At 36.1% G+C, this 21665-nt stretch overlaps 1 protein-coding gene across 1 annotated transcript in view; it reads left to right on the top strand.

The window, feature by feature from the left end:
• Positions 1-1085: 1085 nt before the first annotated feature.
• ern1 (endoplasmic reticulum to nucleus signaling 1) overlaps positions 1086-21665 on the top strand; it is a 34380-nt gene continuing 13800 nt past the window's right edge. The window contains exons 1-14 of the mRNA XM_084108883.1: positions 1086-1306; positions 6161-6281; positions 9222-9255; positions 11534-11606; positions 11829-11901; positions 13840-13962; positions 14881-14982; positions 15061-15322; positions 16005-16083; positions 16385-16550; positions 17583-17698; positions 18455-18643; positions 20434-20680; positions 21493-21583. Coding sequence (XP_083965009.1) covers positions 1235-1306; positions 6161-6281; positions 9222-9255; positions 11534-11606; positions 11829-11901; positions 13840-13962; positions 14881-14982; positions 15061-15322; positions 16005-16083; positions 16385-16550; positions 17583-17698; positions 18455-18643; positions 20434-20680; positions 21493-21583 — 1748 coding nt within the window. The 5' untranslated portion in view covers positions 1086-1234. The remainder of the gene's footprint in view (positions 1307-6160; positions 6282-9221; positions 9256-11533; positions 11607-11828; positions 11902-13839; positions 13963-14880; positions 14983-15060; positions 15323-16004; positions 16084-16384; positions 16551-17582; positions 17699-18454; positions 18644-20433; positions 20681-21492; positions 21584-21665) is intronic.

The following is a 21665-nucleotide window of genomic DNA, read 5'->3' as shown; positions in this document are numbered from 1 at the left end:
AAAGTAGTAGTCTAATAGTAGTTAGTTAATAGTCTCTTATTGGCCTGTTTAGCTGAGCCAACAAACAAAACAACCCCTTAAAATTGATAAAAGAACACATATTATGCATATTCTTGATATGTAATGGTGTTAGATGATTAGGTAATTGCATTTGATAGATTATACTTTCAATAAAACATTTGCAATGGGTTTGTAAAAGGTGTTTTTACGCTTGGGTTTTTGCTGCGGTTACACTGTTGCACCAGCAGGGGTCGCCAGAGTGTGGCGTTTCGATCGCTTCGAAACGGTGAGTCGGTTCAATTGATTCGAAGCTTTGAAAAGCTTCGTTTCTCCCATCAATAATGGCAGAGTTTCATCACAAAAGCAGTTTAATTAGCATTCGACTTCCATCGACATCCATTTAAACAACACCCCCTAGTATACCGCAGGTTGTTGTTGTTCAGTCAAATAAGTAAAGTGTAATTAAGTTATTTACTGATGAGAATTAGGACAAGTAAGAATAACAAATTAATAGCTGTTTTTGGGGACCACGATATTCTTGGAAAGTAAAAGTCAGATTTATTGTCATTTCTAACACAGTGGAGGGCAGTAGAGAAAAACGAAACGTGGTTCAAAACACTACAGTAAATCGAGACAACAATAAAAAAGACAGAAAAAGGATGTATATACACAACAGTGGAGCAATGATGGAATAATGTCTGCTGTTATTATGTGCGATTTATGAATAAAGCATCCAAACAATTGCATTATTTAAAACATTTTAAAGTGTTTATTTATTTACTTATTTATTTAACAGCATGGCAAAAAGACCAGTCGAGGCCAAATAACGTTAGATAATGAATAAGAAAAAGATTCGTTTTTAAAATAAAATAAAAATTCTTCAAAAAGAGATTCTTTGCACAAAAAATAAGAACTATTAGTCTTCATATTTTACTACCCCCGTTGTTTAATTTACTCTTATGTAATATATATATATATATAAATGTACATTATACGCTAATAACAACAACAAAAAATACAAATATGAGTCCTCGTTTCCGGTCCAAGGTGAAGTTACGTCGTGTCGCAGCCCCGCCCCCAGGCGCGTGGTGCGCATGCGCAGGAGCAGTAAGAGGAAGCGAGCTGATAAACGCATTGAACCCGTCTGTTCACTAGTAACGTTACAATGACACAGTGAACGATCGTAAACCGAGCCGATATCAGCCGTGTACTCCGCGTGTCTCTGTATGTGTGTATGATGGCGTGGGGAGTGTGTAGCAGGGCTCTGGTGTGGATTATATCTGCGCTCATATGCTGGAGTCTGATGGTGAGTGTGTAAACATCCCTGTTTCACTGATCTCTGATCAGTTCAGCACTACTGTATTCATTACTACTGGAGTCATGAGTCTAAACACTGCTGGTCTGACCTCTGACCCTGTCTAGTCTTTTTGCTTGTTAGTTTGGGTGTCATTGAACATTGTCATAATGCTGATCTTTGTGTGCCTGCTGTTTAATCTGACTTTATGAAGATATTTCTGATATGCAAAAGTATATGCATGCTGTGATCTGAGCAGAAACATCAGAACAATAGCTCTATATGATAGAGTAGACCCGATCACTAGTGTCTAAGAGAGAGTTATATTCAGGTTTCATGAGTCTGTGCTTCATATCTTTTCTGGACTAGCCTTTACTATAGTATCCTTGTTTATCAATGGATAAGAGTGCCTTTGCCTGAGTCTGTGTAAGCTTTTCCACAACACACTTTTAAACTTCCTGAAAATCAACCGATAATCGGTTTCACCGATATTTAATTGGGTATCAGTTTTGTAATATCGGATTCACCGATAAACGCCGCCATCTTGTATTAATCTTAATCAATTAAATCATTGCGTCAACGGTGTTCAAAAGGTAAAATAACTTGCCTTTCTTAATTAATAAACTTTATTTAACATAACAGCCGGTAATGCACTAATGAGATATCGGTTATCAGGCACATAAACATGCAAATAATTATATCATATCGGTCATATAAAATCAATATCGGTCGATCTCTACTAAACATCACAGTAGATTTACAGCATTTTGGTGAAGACTGGCAGTGAAGAACAATAAAAAAGGCTATACAAAAAATGACATGTTATGATGTGCAAGTTATGAATAAAGTATATCAAACAATTACATTATTTAAAACATTTTAAAGTATTTATTTATTTACTTGTTTATCTTGAACAAAACGGGCAGTTCTTCAGTCTTCACCTCGATCTGATAACTGAGATCCTCAGACATCAGTGATAAAGATAAAGATCAAGACTTTCTCCATTGTGCCTATGATGATCAACATAATCCAGCAATATTTCATATAAATGCATGGCATTTTACATACCGTACAACTATCAGTCTGCTCATATATCCCGTTATTAACGTTTAGCCTATTTATTAAAATGCTTTATTTGATTTTTTTAACAGGAATGAAAACAAGAGTTGTGAAAATGACTTATGATTTATATTTCAAATATTTTACAAAAAAGAAAATATTTCCCTCATATTTTGATGGTTTAATCAAAATGTTGACCTTTATACAGTGTAAGGCCTGTAAGTCTATTGATTTCATCCATGTTAGTTTCAGCATAACGTCTAGTTTAATTCTCCTGACGTTCCTCCGATCATATGTGTGTGTGTGTGTGTGGACTTGTAGCTCACAGGAAGTGTGTGTGACTCATATAGCTTGTTATTGACATTCAACACATATTCAGTAATAATTATCACTCTATTGTTGATCTGTTTTGCTGTCTAGAATGAAAGGCCATCCATGTTTTTTTTTCTATCAAATAATGTTGATTATCTAAGAAAAAAACACATTTGTTTTCTGCATTTAACATCTTTCCCCCAAATATCATCTTAAAATGTGCCGATTGAAAGCTAAAGAAATGTGCATTTGAACATAAGTATACACTAATTGTGCAGACACTTTTATCTAATTGACTTTCAAATGAGAATAATTCATTGGAATGAACAAAACAAATAGTGCTAACATATTGTATGTAAGCTTTTCAACAACACACTTTTAAACTTCCTAAAAATCAACCGATAATCGGTTTTACCGATATTTATTTTAATTGGGTGTCAGTTTTGTAATATCGGATTCACCGATAGACGCCGCCATTTTGTAGGCGTTTTCAGAATTGCGTGCAATTAAATCACTGCGTCAACGGTGCTATAATAGTGCTAACATCCTAAATTACTATTAATACTACAATAGAGCGGTTGTGCTAATAAAATAAATGTGTGTTGTACATTTTATGCATTATACACTCTATCAGCTGTTGTTAAAGACCCAAATAATCTGCAATGAGTCAATGACTATTATTTTTATTAGGGATGCACCGATATGAACATTTTGGCCGATACCGATAACCGATAATTCTTTATATCTGAAAGCCGATAACCGATACATCGGCCGATAAATCTAAATCCAAATTCTGATATATCTTTTGAGAGCCTGATTACAAAAACTAAAGTCTCACCATTAAAATCCATGTCCCAAACACACAATTATAATGTTTTTATTATAATTTTATGTAGCCGATATTATTCACTTAACTGTATTTTCCTTTTTTGAAGTGATTTCAATCATATTTCAAGCAATTCAAACCCATCATGTTGAACAGTGCGCATCTGAAGTGTCTCAGCTGAAGGAAATAATACATTATTTATCGGCTTTAATATATCGGACAAATTTTCTTATCGGGCCGATAACGATAACATTAAAAATGAACCGATATCGGCCGACACCGATATGGCCGAGCCCTGATTGATTAGCAGTATACATGTGTCAGTCATCTTTAATACATGCACATGTTGCAATCTGTATTAAAATAGCATCTGATATTTCCCTCTTCTGCTGCGCCGTTGGAGAAAGAGGATGTGGAAGTGTGAGAGAGACTGCGTGGACCTGCTAATCACACACTTTAATACACAAATAAGTGTGTAGTAGTTCATTTTAGTTGGGCCCAGATCTATAGACCATGTGTTTTGCATTTGTGGGCGGAGCCTAACCTGTGGCCCAACAATATTTATTCATGAAGTGTGTTATAATAAGTAGACGACACTGAGGATTAAAGCACATCGTGTCCCGTTGAGTTTGTTTTCGTGTCATGCTAAAGTAACTCTGAAGGAACATTTGCAGTGTGATGATGATGATTGTGTGTGTGTGTGTATCAGTGTTTCAGCAGATGTTTTCTGCTCTCTCCTGAAACCAAGAGTGTGTGTGGCTGTGTTTCGATGGTGATCGAGTCCATGTGAGGTCGTGAGAGATCTCACAGCTGTGCAATGTTTGCTCTCGCTAACCGTCAGATTCAAGCCACTGAAACACATTATCAGCACGTGGTCCAGTACAGTGTGTGTGTGTGTGTGTGTGTGTGTGTACGAAGTCTCTTTGTTTAATGAAAGCCACACCAGAGTCAGACTAGTTTCTCTAGGTGAACGGGTTGTGTGTTTATTGAACAACTGTCTGTCTAGAGGTCAGGTTTAGCTTCAGGCCGGGAGTGATCACTGTGCGTTCCTCTCCTCGTTTCAAGCATTTCTTTTAAATCTACACATACTGGGTGTTGTTTGAAGCAACTTCTGGATTCAAGTTACACTTTTAAAAAGAAAAAGGGAAAGCGATTGTTGGTATTCACGGCGCTAGCAATGCCAAGATCATGGATCTGATTCATGAACTGATAAAAATTGTTTTGTTTCAAATAGAGATCACGATTCTCCCACCAACTAAAGAACAAGGTTCTGACAAAATGTTAATTGTTGACGTCAATTTGAGTTAATTATAAAAAAAAAAAATTAAAAAAAATTTAAATGAATGATTCATAACCCACCCCTACTGCCAGTTTTCACATCACAGTAAATAAAAATACGAAAACAATAATACTAAATGTAGGGATGCACCGATATGAAAATTTTGCCATATCATTTTTAATCCCCAGCTTTAATTAGTCAGATGTTCAGATGTTCAGTGTTTTCTCCAGTTCTCTCACTGCGTTTCATGAAACACTGCAGAGATTTTAATGCTTTCTTCCATCAGTCATCCAGCAGAAGTATTATAGTATGTTTTCAGCCAAATCATGTTTATTTTAGGCTTCAGACGGCTGAATACACAGAGGTAGTGGTCGACTGATCTGTTTCCAAGGCAGATATTTTTAATGATCAGCATCAGCCAATAATTGTCGTTTTAATACCAGCAAACTTCATAAAATCCAGCTGCCAGATGATCTTATATAAGTATAGCCTGTGTTAAATGCCTGTAGTTTACTGTGTCATGTTCACTTTATACTGTATTTATAAGTGGTGTTATCTGGTCTATGAGAAACTGTGATTCCCAGACTTACTAGATTACGGTGGGTTAGAGTGTTTACTTCCTTTTTATTCATGTTTTTTATTTGTGAAAAAAAATACATAATCAAGAAGTTTCGATTTAAAGTAAAATTGTCAATCTGTCGGATTTTTGTGTTGTAAATCCAACAGGCTCTGACGTAAAACAGTTTAAAACACATTTACTTACACATCTACAGTGTATTTCTATTAATACTATTTCTACTATTTCCACTATCTACAGTGGCTAAAAGTGATATTTGTTTTTACTGACCCTTACAAGTTTGATTAAACCATCAAAATATGAGGAAAATATTTTCTATTTTGTAACATATTTTAAATATGAGAGAAGAACACTAAACTTGTTTTTCTGACAATATTATTTGGCAAAAAAGGCAAACTACAGGTTTTATTTTGCTATGCAAAAAAAAAAAAAAAAAAAAAAAAAAACACATAGCCTAAACTAAAAAAACTCATACATAATGAGTTATTAATATTCCATTGGTTCTCTCTTGTGTTTTTTGCATGTGTTCATAACTCTTTGTATGACAGCCTGGCCAAAAATTATGTTTTAATGCATTATCACCACAAATAAAACCATTGACTTCAAACACATCTACGCAATATGCTTATAAAATCTTCAACAGATGTTTAGTAATATGAAGATGTCGATCTCCAGACATCACTTTTGGACACTACTGTTTTTAAGAAAGTTGTAAAGAATAAGAAAAGTGATGGTGTGTGTGTGTGTGTGTGTGTGTGTGTGTGTGTGTGTGTGTGTGTGTGTGTGTGTGTGTGTGTGTGTGTGTGTGTGCAGGGCTCCTGCATCAGCAGTACGGTGTCAGTGCCCGAGAGTCTGCTCTTCGTGTCCACGCTGGACGGGAACCTTCACGCCGTCAGCAAGAGATCTGGAACCATCAAGTGGACCCTGAAAGAAGGTACGCATAATCATACGCGTTAGTTTTAAAGGTGCAGTCTGTAAGATTCACAACTAGTGGTGGAAATAGGTACTGCACTCCAAAGTCACAATATCGGAGATCGTTATTTCCCCGCCTCCACAGACTCGACGCTCACACGGGTCGCCAGTTTGAGCTCACGCAACAGGAACGAACGCAATGGACGATAAAAATGTGAAAAACAATAACAAACATTCCAGCCTGGAAACACACATTTCACAGTAAAATAACCGGCTGTAGAAGTGTTTTCCAGAGAAACGAGTATGTGAACTTATGTTTCCTCAATATATGCAAACATATTATGGTATTTTTATGCTTTGGTGGAGTGAAAAGGTTACAGACAGCACTTTTAAACGCAGGTCAATCATGAGTTCAGATCACAGTGAAAGTAGTGAAAGTGAAAAACTGTAAAACTGTTATCAGTGTTTCTCAACGTCTTTGACTTCAAGGCCATGCTTGACTCAGCCTGTGCTGTTTTCTTTGAGCGTGAGAGTTCATTAACATGCGGTGACAATGGCAGATGCACAAAGAAAGCACATTATAACAGTGGAAACAACTTAAAGTACTCCGTCATTTATGGTCACACAGACATGAGTGAGACTTCATTCGAAACTGTAAAAGGTCTGTTTTTTTATTTGTGAACACAAAACATTGTGCTTTTGTAAAATAAAGAAAACAACCAGGATATGTAAATCGGAATATGATTTTACTGCGAAACACACACCAGTTTATTACACTTTTAAAGTATAATGGAAGGTCTAATCAAAGGTTTTCAGCTTTCAAGAGCATTGATTGGTGAAAACGTACTCTTGTCTTTCCAAACCCATTAGACTTTTGTTCTTCTTCGAAACATAAATGAAAATTTTTTTTCTTAATTGAAACCTGAGAGATTTCTGTCTCTCCAATGAAAGTCTGATGCAACCAAAACTTTCACATATTAAAAAGACATTGTAAAAGTAATCCATATGAATCGAGCATTTAATTCAAGTTTTCTGAAGAGACTCGATCACTTTATGTGATGAACAGATTAAATTTGGGCTTTTGATCATATATATATATATAACACTGATTGACAGTCACACATAGAGCACATTTAAATAAGGTTTGCAAACCAGTGAGGTTACAACTCTCACATCTCACACAAACACACCTAAGCTTCCACAAAAACCAGTTCGGGTTTGTTTTTGCATGTAACGCACGGTTGAGCTTCTGTGTTTGACCACATTTAAAGATCTGTGTGTGTGTGTGTGTGTGTGTGTGTGTGTGTGTGTGTGTGTGTGTGTGTGTGTGTGTGTGTGTGTGTGTGCTGATCAAAGTGAATAAGAGCTTACATTTAATCTGTTCATCATATATATATATATAAATCGCTTCTCTTCAAAATACTTGAGTAAAGCATTTGATTCATATGGATTACTTTTATCTCTTGTGGGAAAAAATATTAAAAGAATATTTTTATTTGTGTTCTGAAGATGAATGGAAGTCTCATGGGTTTGGGAAAAAATGACAGAATTAAGACTTTAAACTATTTTACACAATACTAACAATCCAAATTATTTTATATAGGACCTCATATTAATTTATAGACTAAATGGAATATTTGTACTTTAAAAGCATTCTGACGCATTACAGAACCATTTAGTGAATGCAAGAAAGTGTATTAAAAAAAACAGTCACAACAACAAAGAAATTCACCTTTCCTTTCAAATACGATGAAGAATACTATGAGAGTTTAGCGAACTTAAGCAGTTTCACTTTGACTTGCTATTTGAATTGTTATATCTGTCGAGGGAAATATAAAAAGCATTAAGCAAGTGTTTTCACTGCATTTATGACACAAGGTGGTATTCTGGGTTTTCCCAGCATGCATCTGGAATGATAGCAGATTTCCTTACGCAATAATATTTTGAAACTCGGTGCACAAACTGTGTGTCATCAAGGCCAGGCACGTCTGTTCAGCTCATTTCCTCTTGAAAAACAGCACATGAAGGTTTAATGCATGTTCTGCGGTGTTTATTAACATGCATTGAGTGGAATCTTCCATTACTGGCCCTACTTTTCAATATTCACATGCATTTGATCCTCCGGCTGTCTCTCAGAAACCTGATGCACAGGCTGAGCCGGTCAAACACGCAGGCCGTTGCTCTACACACACACACACACACACACACACACACACACACACAGTGTGCAGTCGGACCTGATAGTCTTTGTTTAAGTGCGTTGTCATTGTGGTCCGGCTCTCATGAGTGCTAGACACTTTGGTTACACTTTATTTTACAATGTCCTTGTTAGATTTGTTACATGTACTTATATACTTATACTACATGTACCGTAGTAATAACAGTAAATTATGCATAATTACATGAACTAACCCTCAATCAAACCCTAATCCTACCCTAACCCTATAGTAAGTACATGTAGTTAATTAATATTACTCAGTACTTAAACATATAATTACACTGTAACCATAACACCTTAAAATAAAGTGTAAACGGCACTTTTCTATTGCCAACTCACAGGAATAAGACATTCAAGACCTTGTTTGGTTTTTACTGGGAGCCATTGGCTGATTTAAACCAATGAGGTTTGATGATGCACATTGTGATGTTGTTTGAGAGTATAACTAGACTGTGATTCCAGAGCCTTGTCATTTTTCCATTTGTGTTATTTGATGGGTTTGATTACTTTCTAAAATATTTAATAATAAAAAAGAATTGTTGTTTATATGAAGGTCTTATAAGTTGATACCGGGAGGAGAAAGTGCTAATGGATTAATTTATGTGAATGGATTAATCTCTGTTAGGTTTGACACCCAACACTTAGTTTGCTTGCTTTGAATTGTCTTCATGTTTGCTCATCCCTTCATTTGCCTGTGATAAAGTTTATATCTCTTAACTGAAATGTCTCTCATTCCCAATGCAGATCCTGTTTTGCAAGTCCCGACGCACGTGTCAGAGTAAGCTTTCTTTCACCTATACCTGAGCGGTTGTGCATGTGGATCATTATAATCCTCCAAACCTGTAATGCTGCTGTTTTTTTACACAGTTCTTGTCCATACAATGACAGTTTATAGTGACCAATCTGAGTCTTTCATTAACATTAGCTTTATGCAAAATTAGGGATGCACGATATATCGGCCACCATATCGGTATCAGCCGATATGTGTTGATTTTTAATGTTATCGTTATCGGCCCAATGAGAAAATTTTGATATATTAAAGAAGATAATTAATGGATTACTTAGACACTTCTGATGCGCACTGTTCAACATGATGGTTTTGAATTGCTTGAAATATGATTGAAAGGAAAATACAGTAAAGTGCAACATGTGCAGTGCAAGTCTGTAATATCGGCTACATAAAATTATAATGAGAACATCACTTTCTCATAATTGTGTGTTTAGGACATGGATTTTAATGGTGAGACTTTGGTTCTTGTAATCAGGCTCTCAAAAACTGTATAAAAATTAATATTTAGATTTATCGGCCAATATATATCGGTTATCGGCTTTCAAATATAAATAATTATCGGTTATCGCCCTTTAAATATAAATAATTATCGGTTATCGGCTTTCAAATATAAAGAATTATCGGTTATCGCCTTTCAGATTTAAAGAATTATCGGTTATCACCTTTCAGATATAAAGAATTATCGGTTATCACCTTTCAGATATAAAGAATTATCGGTTATCGGCTTTCAGATATAAAGAATTATCGGTTATCGCCTTTCAGATATAAAGAATTATCGGTTATCGCCTTTCAGATATAAAGAATTATCGGTTATCGCCTTTCAGATATAAAGAATTATCGGTAATCACCTTTCAGATATAAAGAATTATCGGTTATCGCCTTTCAAATATAAATAATTAACTGTAATTGCCTTTCAGATATAAATAATTAACAGTTATCGCCTTTCAGATATAAAGAATTATCGGTTATCAACCTTTCAGATATAAAGAATTATCGGTTATCGGCTTTCAGATATAAAGAATTATCGGTTATCGCCTTTCAGATATAAAGAATTATTGGTTATCACCTTTCAGATATAAAGAATTATCGGTTATCACCTTTCAGATATAAAGAATTATCGGTTATCGGCTTTCAGATATAAAGAATTATCGGTTATCGGCTTTCAGATATAAAGAATTATCGGTTATCGCCTTTTATAGATATAAAGAATTATCGGTTATCGGCTTTCAGATATAAAGAATTATCGGTTATCGCCTTTCAGGTATAAAGAATTATCGGTTATCGCCTTTCAGGTATAAAGAATTATCGGTTATCGGCTTTCAGATATATAGAATTATCGGTTATCGGCTTTCAGATATAAAGAATTATCGGTTATCGCCTTTCAGATATAAAGAATTATCGGTTATCGCCTTTCAGATATAAAGAATTATCGGTAATCACCTTTCAGATATAAAGAATTATCGGTTATCGCCTTTCAAATATAAATAATTAACTGTAATTGCCTTTCAGATATAAATAATTAACAGTTATCGCCTTTCAGATATAAAGAATTATCGGTTATCAACCTTTCAGATATAAAGAATTATCGGTTATCGGCTTTCAGATATAAAGAATTATCGGTTATCGCCTTTCAGATATAAAGAATTATTGGTTATCACCTTTCAGATATAAAGAATTATCGGTTATCACCTTTCAGATATAAAGAATTATCGGTTATCGGCTTTCAGATATAAAGAATTATCGGTTATCGGCTTTCAGATATAAAGAATTATCGGTTATCGCCTTTTATAGATATAAAGAATTATCGGTTATCGGCTTTCAGATATAAAGAATTATCGGTTATCGCCTTTCAGGTATAAAGAATTATCGGTTATCGCCTTTCAGGTATAAAGAATTATCGGTTATCGGCTTTCAGATATATAGAATTATCGGTTATCGGCTTTCAGATATAAAGAATTATCGGTTATCGGCTTTCAGATATAAAGAATTATCGGTTATCGCCTTTCAAATATAAATAATTATCGGTTATCGCCTTTCAAATATAAATAATTATCGGTTATCGGCTTTCAAATATAAATAATTATCGGTTATTGGTAACGGCCAAAATGTTCATATCGGTGCATCCCTATACAGAATATATCATAAATAACATCATTCATACAAATCATTTGTTCTTGTATTATATCTAGTACATACAGATACAGGTTTTTTTTTTACATGATATAAATCCTATCTGATATGAAAAGTGTTTGTTGTTGTTTCACAGGCCTGCGTTCCTCCCGGACCCCAACGATGGCAGTCTGTACTCTCTCGGAGGAAAGAACAACGAGGGTCTGACGGTGAGAGACAACTTCTTTCCGTTTCTCTTGAAGGACTTCCTCTTTCTCTGGAAGCTAACGGTCATATTTTTAGTAATGATAGTTTTAGAAATTAGCAATATCATTTTAAAAGTGAGACATCTGAGGTCAGTGGCAATAGTAGCACCCACACTAAATGAGTAGACTGCTTTTGCTGAAAGAAAAAGTTGCTTATCATATGTAATGTGTGTGTGTGTGTTGCAGAAACTGCCGTTCACCATTCCTGAGCTGGTCCAGGCGTCGCCCTGCCGCAGTTCTGATGGCATCTTGTACATGGGTGAGAGACTCCTCCTGTTACTCTTATTCTGGCCCTATCCTCAACCTCAGTTCAGTTTGGTTTTGTCACTGGTATTTTGCTAAGTCAAGCATTACTATTACTATAGCTTGTAGTTAGGACTAGAGATATTAATCACTAGATATTAAAGTCCCCCTGTGGTGAAAATCAAGCTTTAATGTTGTTTATGTGGTTTTTTTAATATGCTTTAAACCATCTAGTGCTGGGCAACGATTAATCGCATCCAAAATAAAAGTTTGTGTTTACATAATATATGTGACCCTGGACCACAAAACCAGTCACATGGGTCAATTTTCTGAAATTGAGATGTATATATCATATGAAAGCTGAATAAATAAGCTTTCCATTGATGTATGGTTTGTTAGAGATTTGGTCGAGATACAACTATTATGAAAATCTGGAATCTGAGGGTGCAAAAAAATCTAAACATTGAGAAAATCACCTTTAAAGTTGTTCATTTATGTTGGCGAGTGTGCTGCATTCACTCACAAAAATACATGTTTTATATATTTACGGTAGGAAATTTACTAAATATCTTCATGGAACATGATCTTCACTTCATATCCTCATGATTTTTGGCATAAAAGAAAAATTAATAATTTTGACCCATACTAATAATCAAGACATTTGACCCATTGCTATAATTTACTCTCCCTCACGTCATCCAAGATGTTCATGTCTCTCTTTCTTCATTCGAAAAGAAATGAAGGTTTTTTTGAGGAAAACATTCCAGGATTTTTCTCCATATAGTGACTTCAATGGGGTCCAACGGGTTGAAATCTCATTTTGGTGATCAAAAATGAGTTTTAAGGGATAAAATGATTGACTACAAGGGGACTTTAAACGTTTATTCGACATGACTAGCAGGAGTGTCACACGTTTGAGGAACTGGTCTTTCTTTCTTTCCTTTCCTGTGGATGGGTGGGCACTGCGGGATTGCTTCATAATCTCACTGCAAACACCACAATAAGACGTCTCTCTGTGCCACCCTTTCTAAACCACCGAGAGTGCGTAATCACAAGGCACAGAGACATCTATAATTACACGCACCCAGCCCAAAGAAGCAGGCCAAACACTGATTAAATCAGGCAGTATCTTAATCCCGTTACTTGTTAATCTCTCCTAATTAGATTTATTAATGGTTCAAACATTAGTGTTGAAGTTGTCTCATATGTCGTTGAATATCACAGGAAATAGCTCTGTTCGACTCAAAACCACACTTCTTTCCTGAGATAAACATGTGGTGTGTTTGATCTGACGTGCTGATGTGTGTTTACACATCCTGATGAGAACATTTACCCATGATGCATCAGTTATCTTTGGACTTTTGATCTCTAAGATGATAAAGGGCAAAATGAAATGGGGAAAAGAATGAGCACATGGGAAAAGCATGCACTGAATATGTAAATGACCACTTCTCTTTCCATTTTATTCAGTAGTTCTTGTATATTAGTGTGTTTTATTCCTGGCTTTGTTGTTCATTGGTGCAAAATTATGAAAATTATGAACTTTCCCTTTCAGACGATGTCATCAAGCCATCTAAAAAGTTCAGTGATGGTTTATTTCTGTTGTAAAAAAAAAAAAAAAAAAAATTATTTATTTAGTTCATTGTGAGTGTGAGTGAGTGGAGGCAGGGCTCATAAACTGCATATACTAAATGAGGCAAGGGTGTCGAGTTACGTTCAAGCTATTTTAAGGCATGAAGAAATTATTTCCACACAGGAAAAAAATAATAATGTCATTTTGATTATCAAAGAGGAGTTTTACACACAATCTTTTGTTTTTTTGCAAACGGAATGAGAATGACTGGTTGAATGACAGACGCTGCACATAGAGCTGATCTTGAACTGAATTTGAAACATGAATAACTGTATGAAGTGTATGAAGGTTTGAACATGAGATGTGTGTGTGTGTGTGTAGGTAAGAAGCAGGACGTGTGGTATGTTGTGGATCTGCTGACCGGTGAGAAACAGCAAACACTGACCTCCTCTTACGCTGAGATGTTCTGTCCATCTTCATCTCTGCTGTACCTCGGACGCACAGGTGAGACCTGGACCTGAATATGCTTGCACTCTTTCACTGACTAGATATATTTAAAATAATGTAGGCCACTTTTACTGGTAACGTGGCATTATCAGGACCCACAAATATTGCATTATTATACATTATATTCAACATTATATATAGCAGTTTAATGTAGTACTGACACTAAAACTCTGAAAACTTAATTTTTTTTCTCAGTAATTTTCATTTTGGGTGAACTATACACAATACATATTGTCACTATCTACGATACATATTTTTGCATTACGGTATATTCTTACACCCCTAAAACTGACAAGTGACGGCATACATTTTTCAGATTACAATAACTATTAAAAGTTTTATCATGGTATTGAATTGATTTGAAAGATAAACAAACATTGTTGGCTCAAGTATGCTTTAAGAAATTAAATAAACATTTGAATCAGTGCACAAATAAATAACGATTTATATGCTATATATGCAAAGTATATAGCACATATATTCTGTTTCAGAATATTTACTGATTAAAATATAGTTGAAGTCTATTATGAATAGAGGAGTAATAACCATCTTTAAATTATGACTAAATCTCAGACAGGAACTAAATATGTTGATCAAAAATCACGATAAAAACATTTGTTCATGTAATGCACATGTAAACGAATATGTGAATCTGATTGCAAAATGTGGGGTAGTACATATAAACAGAGTGGAAACACTATTTTACAGTGTGCTTGTTAATCATGTTCTCACTATAGTATTAACAGTCAAATATATAAAGTATAAGATAAGTAAGAGTTAGAGTTTTAGAGGACGTAAAAATGAAAAGTGCGTCGGGCTGAAACTAGCAAAACACATTTGCGCTGCATTGAGTCAAGTGTATGATCGGTCCCAAAGATTGTGCTTTGCTGATCCACTGATTGTGTTGTTCCTCAGAATACACAATCACGATGTACGACACCAAGAGCCGAGAGCTTCGCTGGAACGCCACTTACTCCGACTACGCCTACACCCTTCCAGACGACGACACCAAACACAGTGAGCATCCGTCAGTGGCAGTCTGGAAACCCTTTCAGATCTCTTCCACATCACACTGTTTCTCCTGTGTTCTCACAGACATGGCCCACTTCGTGTCCAACGGGGACGGGCTGGTGGTGACGGTGGACAGTGAGTCCGGGGACGTGCAGTGGGTCCAGAACTATAACTCTCCAGTGGTGGCCATCTACATCTGGCAGCGCGAGGGCCTTCGCAAGGTCACACACACCAACGTGGCCGTCGAAACTCTGCGCTATCTCACATTCATGTCGGGAGAGGTCGGCCGCATCACACAGTGGACGTATCCGTTTCCCCGCGAGAAGAAAACCAAAGATAAACTCCTGTAAGATAAGATCAAGTACTATGGTTTTCTGTATGCCTGCACAGGGTTATTTTTTATTTTTATGTGCTTCATTTCCACAATAATGTTTGGTAACACTTTATTTTACAGTGTCCTTGTTACATATGTTACATGTACTTACCATAGTAATAACAGTAAATTATGCATAATTACATGCAACTAACATGTAGTTAATTAATATTACTCAGTACTTAAATATATAATTACACTGTAACAACGACACCTTAAAATAAAGTGTAACCGAATAGTTTTAACCTTATCGACAGTGTTAGTCATCATGTCATGCAACCTCTTGATTTTCTTTAATGTTTACTTGCGAAACCACATTTTACTCCAATTTGTCTCTTGCTGATCTTGCATGATTTGACTTGCATGTTGCGTCTCCGATATATCTAAGCCACATCCTCTCTGTCTTTAAGAAGTGTGGGGAAGAACTGATTCTGGAAATTGTAGTATGAAGTAGTAATACATAAATCACAAATGTATTGTTCATAAGATTTTAAGAATGTATAGTATATAGTGTATATATATATATAGTGCATGGATAAAGATTAGCCATTGTATAAAACCTAGCCGTTCCTTGATAAGCTATTTACAGGCAAAGAATGTAACTTTGGAAAACAAGCTCTGAGTAATTCGCTGTTTTTGGCTTGTGTTCTGACAGGTCCACGTTATATGTAGGGAAACACTCCACTGGTCTGTACGCGTCTCCCTCACTGGTGCATGATGGAGTCACTGTTGTTGTGAGTGCCATTAAAAACCTCAAATATGTGTTTCCTCATACGTTTATGGGACTACATGCTTAGATTGATTTTAGAATATACTACTACTACTATACTACTTCATTATCCCATATATCATTTTCAGAGTGTTAAGCAATGCAATGTTGGAAATAAATAGGACTCTGGAAAAATATTTACAGTGAGTGCTGCAGTAATAGAGTTTTTTTTTTAATACAGATTTTGACATTTTTATTTAGGTCTGAAAAGTCCCTAGTGCTGTTCTAGTGCATGCATGCTCATAACAAGTGTGTGTGTGTTTCAGCCCCGTGGCAGGACGTTTCCCATGCTGGAGGGTCCCAGTAACCAGGACTCGAGCGTGGAAGATGAGCAGGAGTGTGTGATCACTCCCAGCACAACAGTGAAGTTCAGCGCAGCGCTGAGAGAGAGGAACCGCATCAACTTCATGAGGAACTCTCTGCTGCTGATAGGTACACACTCCAGCAGAGATGTGTGTGTGTGTGTGTGTGTGTGTGTGTGTGTGTGTGTGTGTGTGTGTGTGTGTGTGTGTGTGTGTGTGTGTGTGTGTGTGTGTGTGTGTGTCCATCACGCCCTCTAGTGGAGACGCTGTGCTTGTGTTGAACAAACTTTACAGTAACAAAGTCACAATGCATCTTCATGTTGTAGGGAAAAGTGCGAATGCAAAAGGGATCTGTTTGCTAAAAACTAGAATAAAAGTGTGTGTTTACATAATATATGCGTGTGCATTGTGTATAATTATTTCGTATACATAAATACACACACATTGTATTTATACACACATACATGGGGACATTAAATTTAACATTTAATTTAATATTCAACAATATTATTGAGACACCATTATATGAGAACTAAACTGAGCTGGTTTTCTCCAGAGCGGCTATATATAAATAAACTAAATTAATAACTTTTTTACAACAGAAATGAACGATCACTGAACTTACTTAAGCTGGACTGTGACGCTATTTTCTTCTGGAAACAGACTTTGTTGCATTATTTTCCTGTTATCTCTGTAAAGCTGAACAATCTGGAGTGTAAAAAGCGCTATATAAATAAATGTGACTTGACTTGACACACATGCATTTATATATTTAAGAAAATGGTGTTATTTACATATAAAATGTTTGTAAAATATTATAAAAATATAATGTAAATTATATATGAATAAATATACAGTATATACATGCAAATATTTCTTAAATATAGACATGCATCTGTTTGTATTTATATATACAAAATAATTATACACAATTCACACACATATATTATGTAAACACAAACTTTTATTTTGGATGCGATTAATCGTTGCCCAGCTCTAATAAAAGCATACAATTTGTGTATGCTTTTTATACAAGTTTTGTAAATATTTCATAATTGTTAATAAGTATCTCGCCACTTTTCTTGCGCTCTACTATGTTCCCCACTTTTAATAAGATTTTAATAAGACTTTTGATAAGGTATGATATGTTTCTCTCGCTCAGGTCACCACGAGACGCCACCTGACGCTCATAACAAGATCCTGGAGAAGTTCCCGGAGAACATCCCTCGCCAGCACGTCAACATCATCCCTCCGGCCACAGAGAAGACCATTGAAGAGGTACAGTGAGAACGACACCACATCCCATCACATGTGTAATAAACCCATGGAGACAATCACCTTAGAAGAGGAAGGAGCACATTATTATTATTATTATTATTAGTCAGATGTCTTTGAGGGTTTTATTAAAAGAGAACGTGTGGTAGCATGGCTTGGAAAGCATGTGACTGCCTGTAAATCTGTTACTCTAAGAGGCAGATGTTTTCAAGTACATGAGAACAAGGAGTGCCTCAAGGCTGCATCTTTTCCATTATTCTGTTTATGATTAAAATAAATGGTATTTTTAAATGTTATAGGCCCAAATGCATCGTGTCGTCTCTCGATGATGATATTTGGCGATATATGTTTCTGGGGAAAAATATGAATATGATTGATTAAGTGGAAACACAATAAATGAGTGGTTACTTGAAAACTGTTTAGGATTCTCTAAACCCTGCATGCATCCACTGCTATCTGCGGTGGTCATGACCTGTAACTGTTCATTGATATTCTTGGATGGTAAAATGACTTTCATCCCTCATCTAAAGCGTAAAGCATCCAGTGCATTTAATTACATAATAGAAGTTGTAGAAAAAGCAAACGCATGGCCAAACAGACCGCTGGTCCATCCCTGACTAGAGTATGCAGTTAATATAAAGCGAAATCTACTCAGTCAAGCTTATAAATATATACAGATATGTTTGATTTTATTGAATGCTCGATTATTATCTGTATCTGCCTTTGAAACTGATATGTCAATACCAAAATGTGTTTCAGAAAGTGAATGAGAGTGGGATGGAGGACAACAGTCCGCTGCCTCCGCCGGTGTCGTCCCTGCAGGAGAAGCCCGGCCGTGTCCCGCGCGTGGAGACGCCAGTGGACTCCATGCTGAAGGACATGGCCACCATCATCTTCTGCACCTTCCTCCTGGCCGGCTGGGTGGCCTTCATCATCACCTATCCCAAGGTAAACACTCCCCCAAGGAGATCTGACCATTAGGAAGTTACTCATTCGGTCAATGATGGGATTTAAGCATTTTCAGATGTTTCGATGTGGAGGAGCAACTTTTGGAAAACGCTTGAAACAGGGACAGGGAGCGTTTTAATATGAAAATGGCGGGGGTTTTATGTATCCGGATGAATGTAGACTAGGGATGCACGATATATCGGCCACCATATCGGTATCAGCCAATATATGTTTTTAATGTAAACATTAAATAAACATTAAACATTTTTAATGTTATCGTTATCGGCCCGATAAGAACATTTGGACGATATATTAAAGCCGATAAATAATGTATTATTTCCTTCAGCTGAGACACTTCAGATGCGCACTGTTCAACATGATGGGTTTGAATTGCTTGAAATATGATTACAATCACTTCAAAAAAGGAAAATACAGTAAAGTGCAACAGTCTGTCATATCGGCTACATAAAATTATAATAAAAAACATTATAATTGTGTGTTTGGGACATGGATTTTAATGGTGACTTTTGTTTTTGTAATCAGACTCTCAAAAATTATATAAAAATGTGGATTTAGATTTATCAGCCAATATATCGGTTATCGGCTTTCAGATATAAAGAATTATCGGTTATCGGTATCGGCCAAAATGTAAATTTCGGCGCAACCCTCATGTAGACAATACCCTGACGATATTGTGGTTTGTTAGTAGTGGGATATTTTGTTGATAAAATGATCATGCCAATAAAATAGCGTGAGAACTTTATTATGTATCATCTTGTGAACGTTTAGTATGTTTTACACATGTGCAGGAAGGTGATTTAAGCATTTTCAGATGTTTCGATGTGGATGAGCAACTTTTGGAAAATGCTTGAAACAGGGACAGGGAGCGTTTCTTTAAATGCATCCGGATGAATGTAGACTAGGGATGCACGATATATCTTCAACAATATCGGTATCAGCCTATATTTGTTCATTTTTAATGTTATCGTTATATGGGCCGATAAGAAACTTTGGCCGATATAATATTAAAGACAATAAATAATGTATTATTTCCTTCAGCTGAGACACTTCAGATGTGCACTGTTCAACATGATGGATTTGATTATGATTATCATCATGTTGAACATGATTCCATGTTGGAATATGATTACAATCACTTTAAAAAAGGAAAAGTGCAACAGTCTGTTATATCGACGACATAAAATTATAATAAAAACATTATAATTGTGTGATTGGGAAATGGATTTTAATGGTGAGACTTTTGTTTTTGTAATCAGGCTCTCAAAAATTATATAAAAATGTGGATTTAGATTTATCGGCCAATATATCGGTTATCGGCTTTCAGATATAAAGAATTATCGGTTATCGGTATCGGCCACAATTTTAATTTCGGCGTATCCCTAGTGTAGCCATAGGTCTGACAGTATTGTGTTGTCGTCCTCTGATCACAGTATTATGTTGTGTCACTGATGAGAGTATTGTGTTGTCCTCAAATGAGTATTGTGTTGTCGTCCTCTGATGAGAGTGTTGTGTTGTTGTTGTGTCTCTGGTCAGAGTATTGTGTTGTCGTCCTCTGATGATGAGAGTGTTGTGTTGTCCTCAGATGAGTATTGTGTTGTCGTCCTCTGATGATGAGAGTGTTGTGTTGTCCTCAGATGAGTATTGTGTTGTCGTCCTCTGATGAGAGTATTGTGTTGTCCTCTGATGAGGGTGTTGTGTTGTTGTTGTGTCTCTGGTCAGAGTATTGTGTTGTCGTCCTCTGATGATGAGAGTGTTGTGTTGTGTTGTAGAGTATGCAGAAGCAGCAGCAGCTCCAGCACCAGCAGTTTCAGCAGCAGATGGAGGAGAAGCTGGAGCTCCTTCAGCGGCAGCAGCTCGTCTTCCAGCCGCCCGCAGACTCAGACTTCCTGGAGTCGGGCCGGCCCCGGTGCGAGAGCTCGGCCCACAGCAGCCCCAACGTCACCCCGCGCGCCTCCAACCACTCCAACCTGTCCCAGCCCGAGGCAGGACACTCTGCCAACGAGCACGACGACACCGGTCAGGACTGTCCTTCTAATATATACACACTACCAGTCGAGTTTTGGGATTTTTAATGTTTTTGAGAGAACTGTTCTGTTCACCAAGCCTGCATTTATCTGATTAAAAATACAAATAAAACAGTAATATTGTTAAATATTATTACAATTTAAAATAATGGGTTTCTATGTGAATATATAGTAAAATGTAATGCAAATTCATAGCTGAATTTTCAGCATCATTACTCCAGTCTTCAGTGTCACATTTTTGGGGGGAAAGAAATGAAAGAAATCAATATTTGATTCATCAAGGATTAATTAAATTAATCAAAAGTTACATTAAAGACATTTAAAATGTTACAAAAGATTCTATTTCAGATAAATGCTGTTCTTTCTATTCATCGAAGAATCATGGAAAAAAATTGTACACAACTGTTTTCAACATTGATGATGATAATTAATGTTTCTTGATCATCAAATCATCATATTAGAATGATTTCTGAAGGATCATGTGACACTGAAGACTGGAGTAATGATGCTGAAATTCAACTTTGATCACAGGAATAAATTACAGTTTAATATATATTCAGATAGAAAACCTTTATTTTAAATTGTAATAATATTTTAAAATATTACTGTTGTTTTTGTTTTTTTGTTTTTTTTTTTGTTTGTTTTTTTATAAAATAAATGCAGCCTTGGTGAGCAGAAGAGACTTCTTTTAAAACCATTAAAAATCTCACCGATCCTAAACTTTTGACTGGTAGTGCATCATCTCCATAAGTGCCTATTGGTTGACTTCTGTTTTTTGACTCTGTTCTCGTCTTTTAATTTCAGAGGAAGAATCCAGCATGGTCCGGATTGGGAACATCACGTTCAGCCCCAGAGATGTGCTCGGACACGGAGCTGAGGGAACCATTGTGTACAGGCAAGTCACACACACACACACACACACACACAACCAGTTCCAGGGTTGGGAATCGAAAATCAATTCCAATTCCAGAATCGAA

Source organism: Abramis brama, assembly GCF_963993115.1.
Source record: "Abramis brama genome assembly, chromosome: 1".
Classification (NCBI taxonomy): domain Eukaryota; kingdom Metazoa; phylum Chordata; class Actinopteri; order Cypriniformes; family Leuciscidae; genus Abramis; species Abramis brama.
Note: the sequence above shows the minus strand (reverse complement) of the source record. Positions and strands in the feature narration are given on the sequence as shown.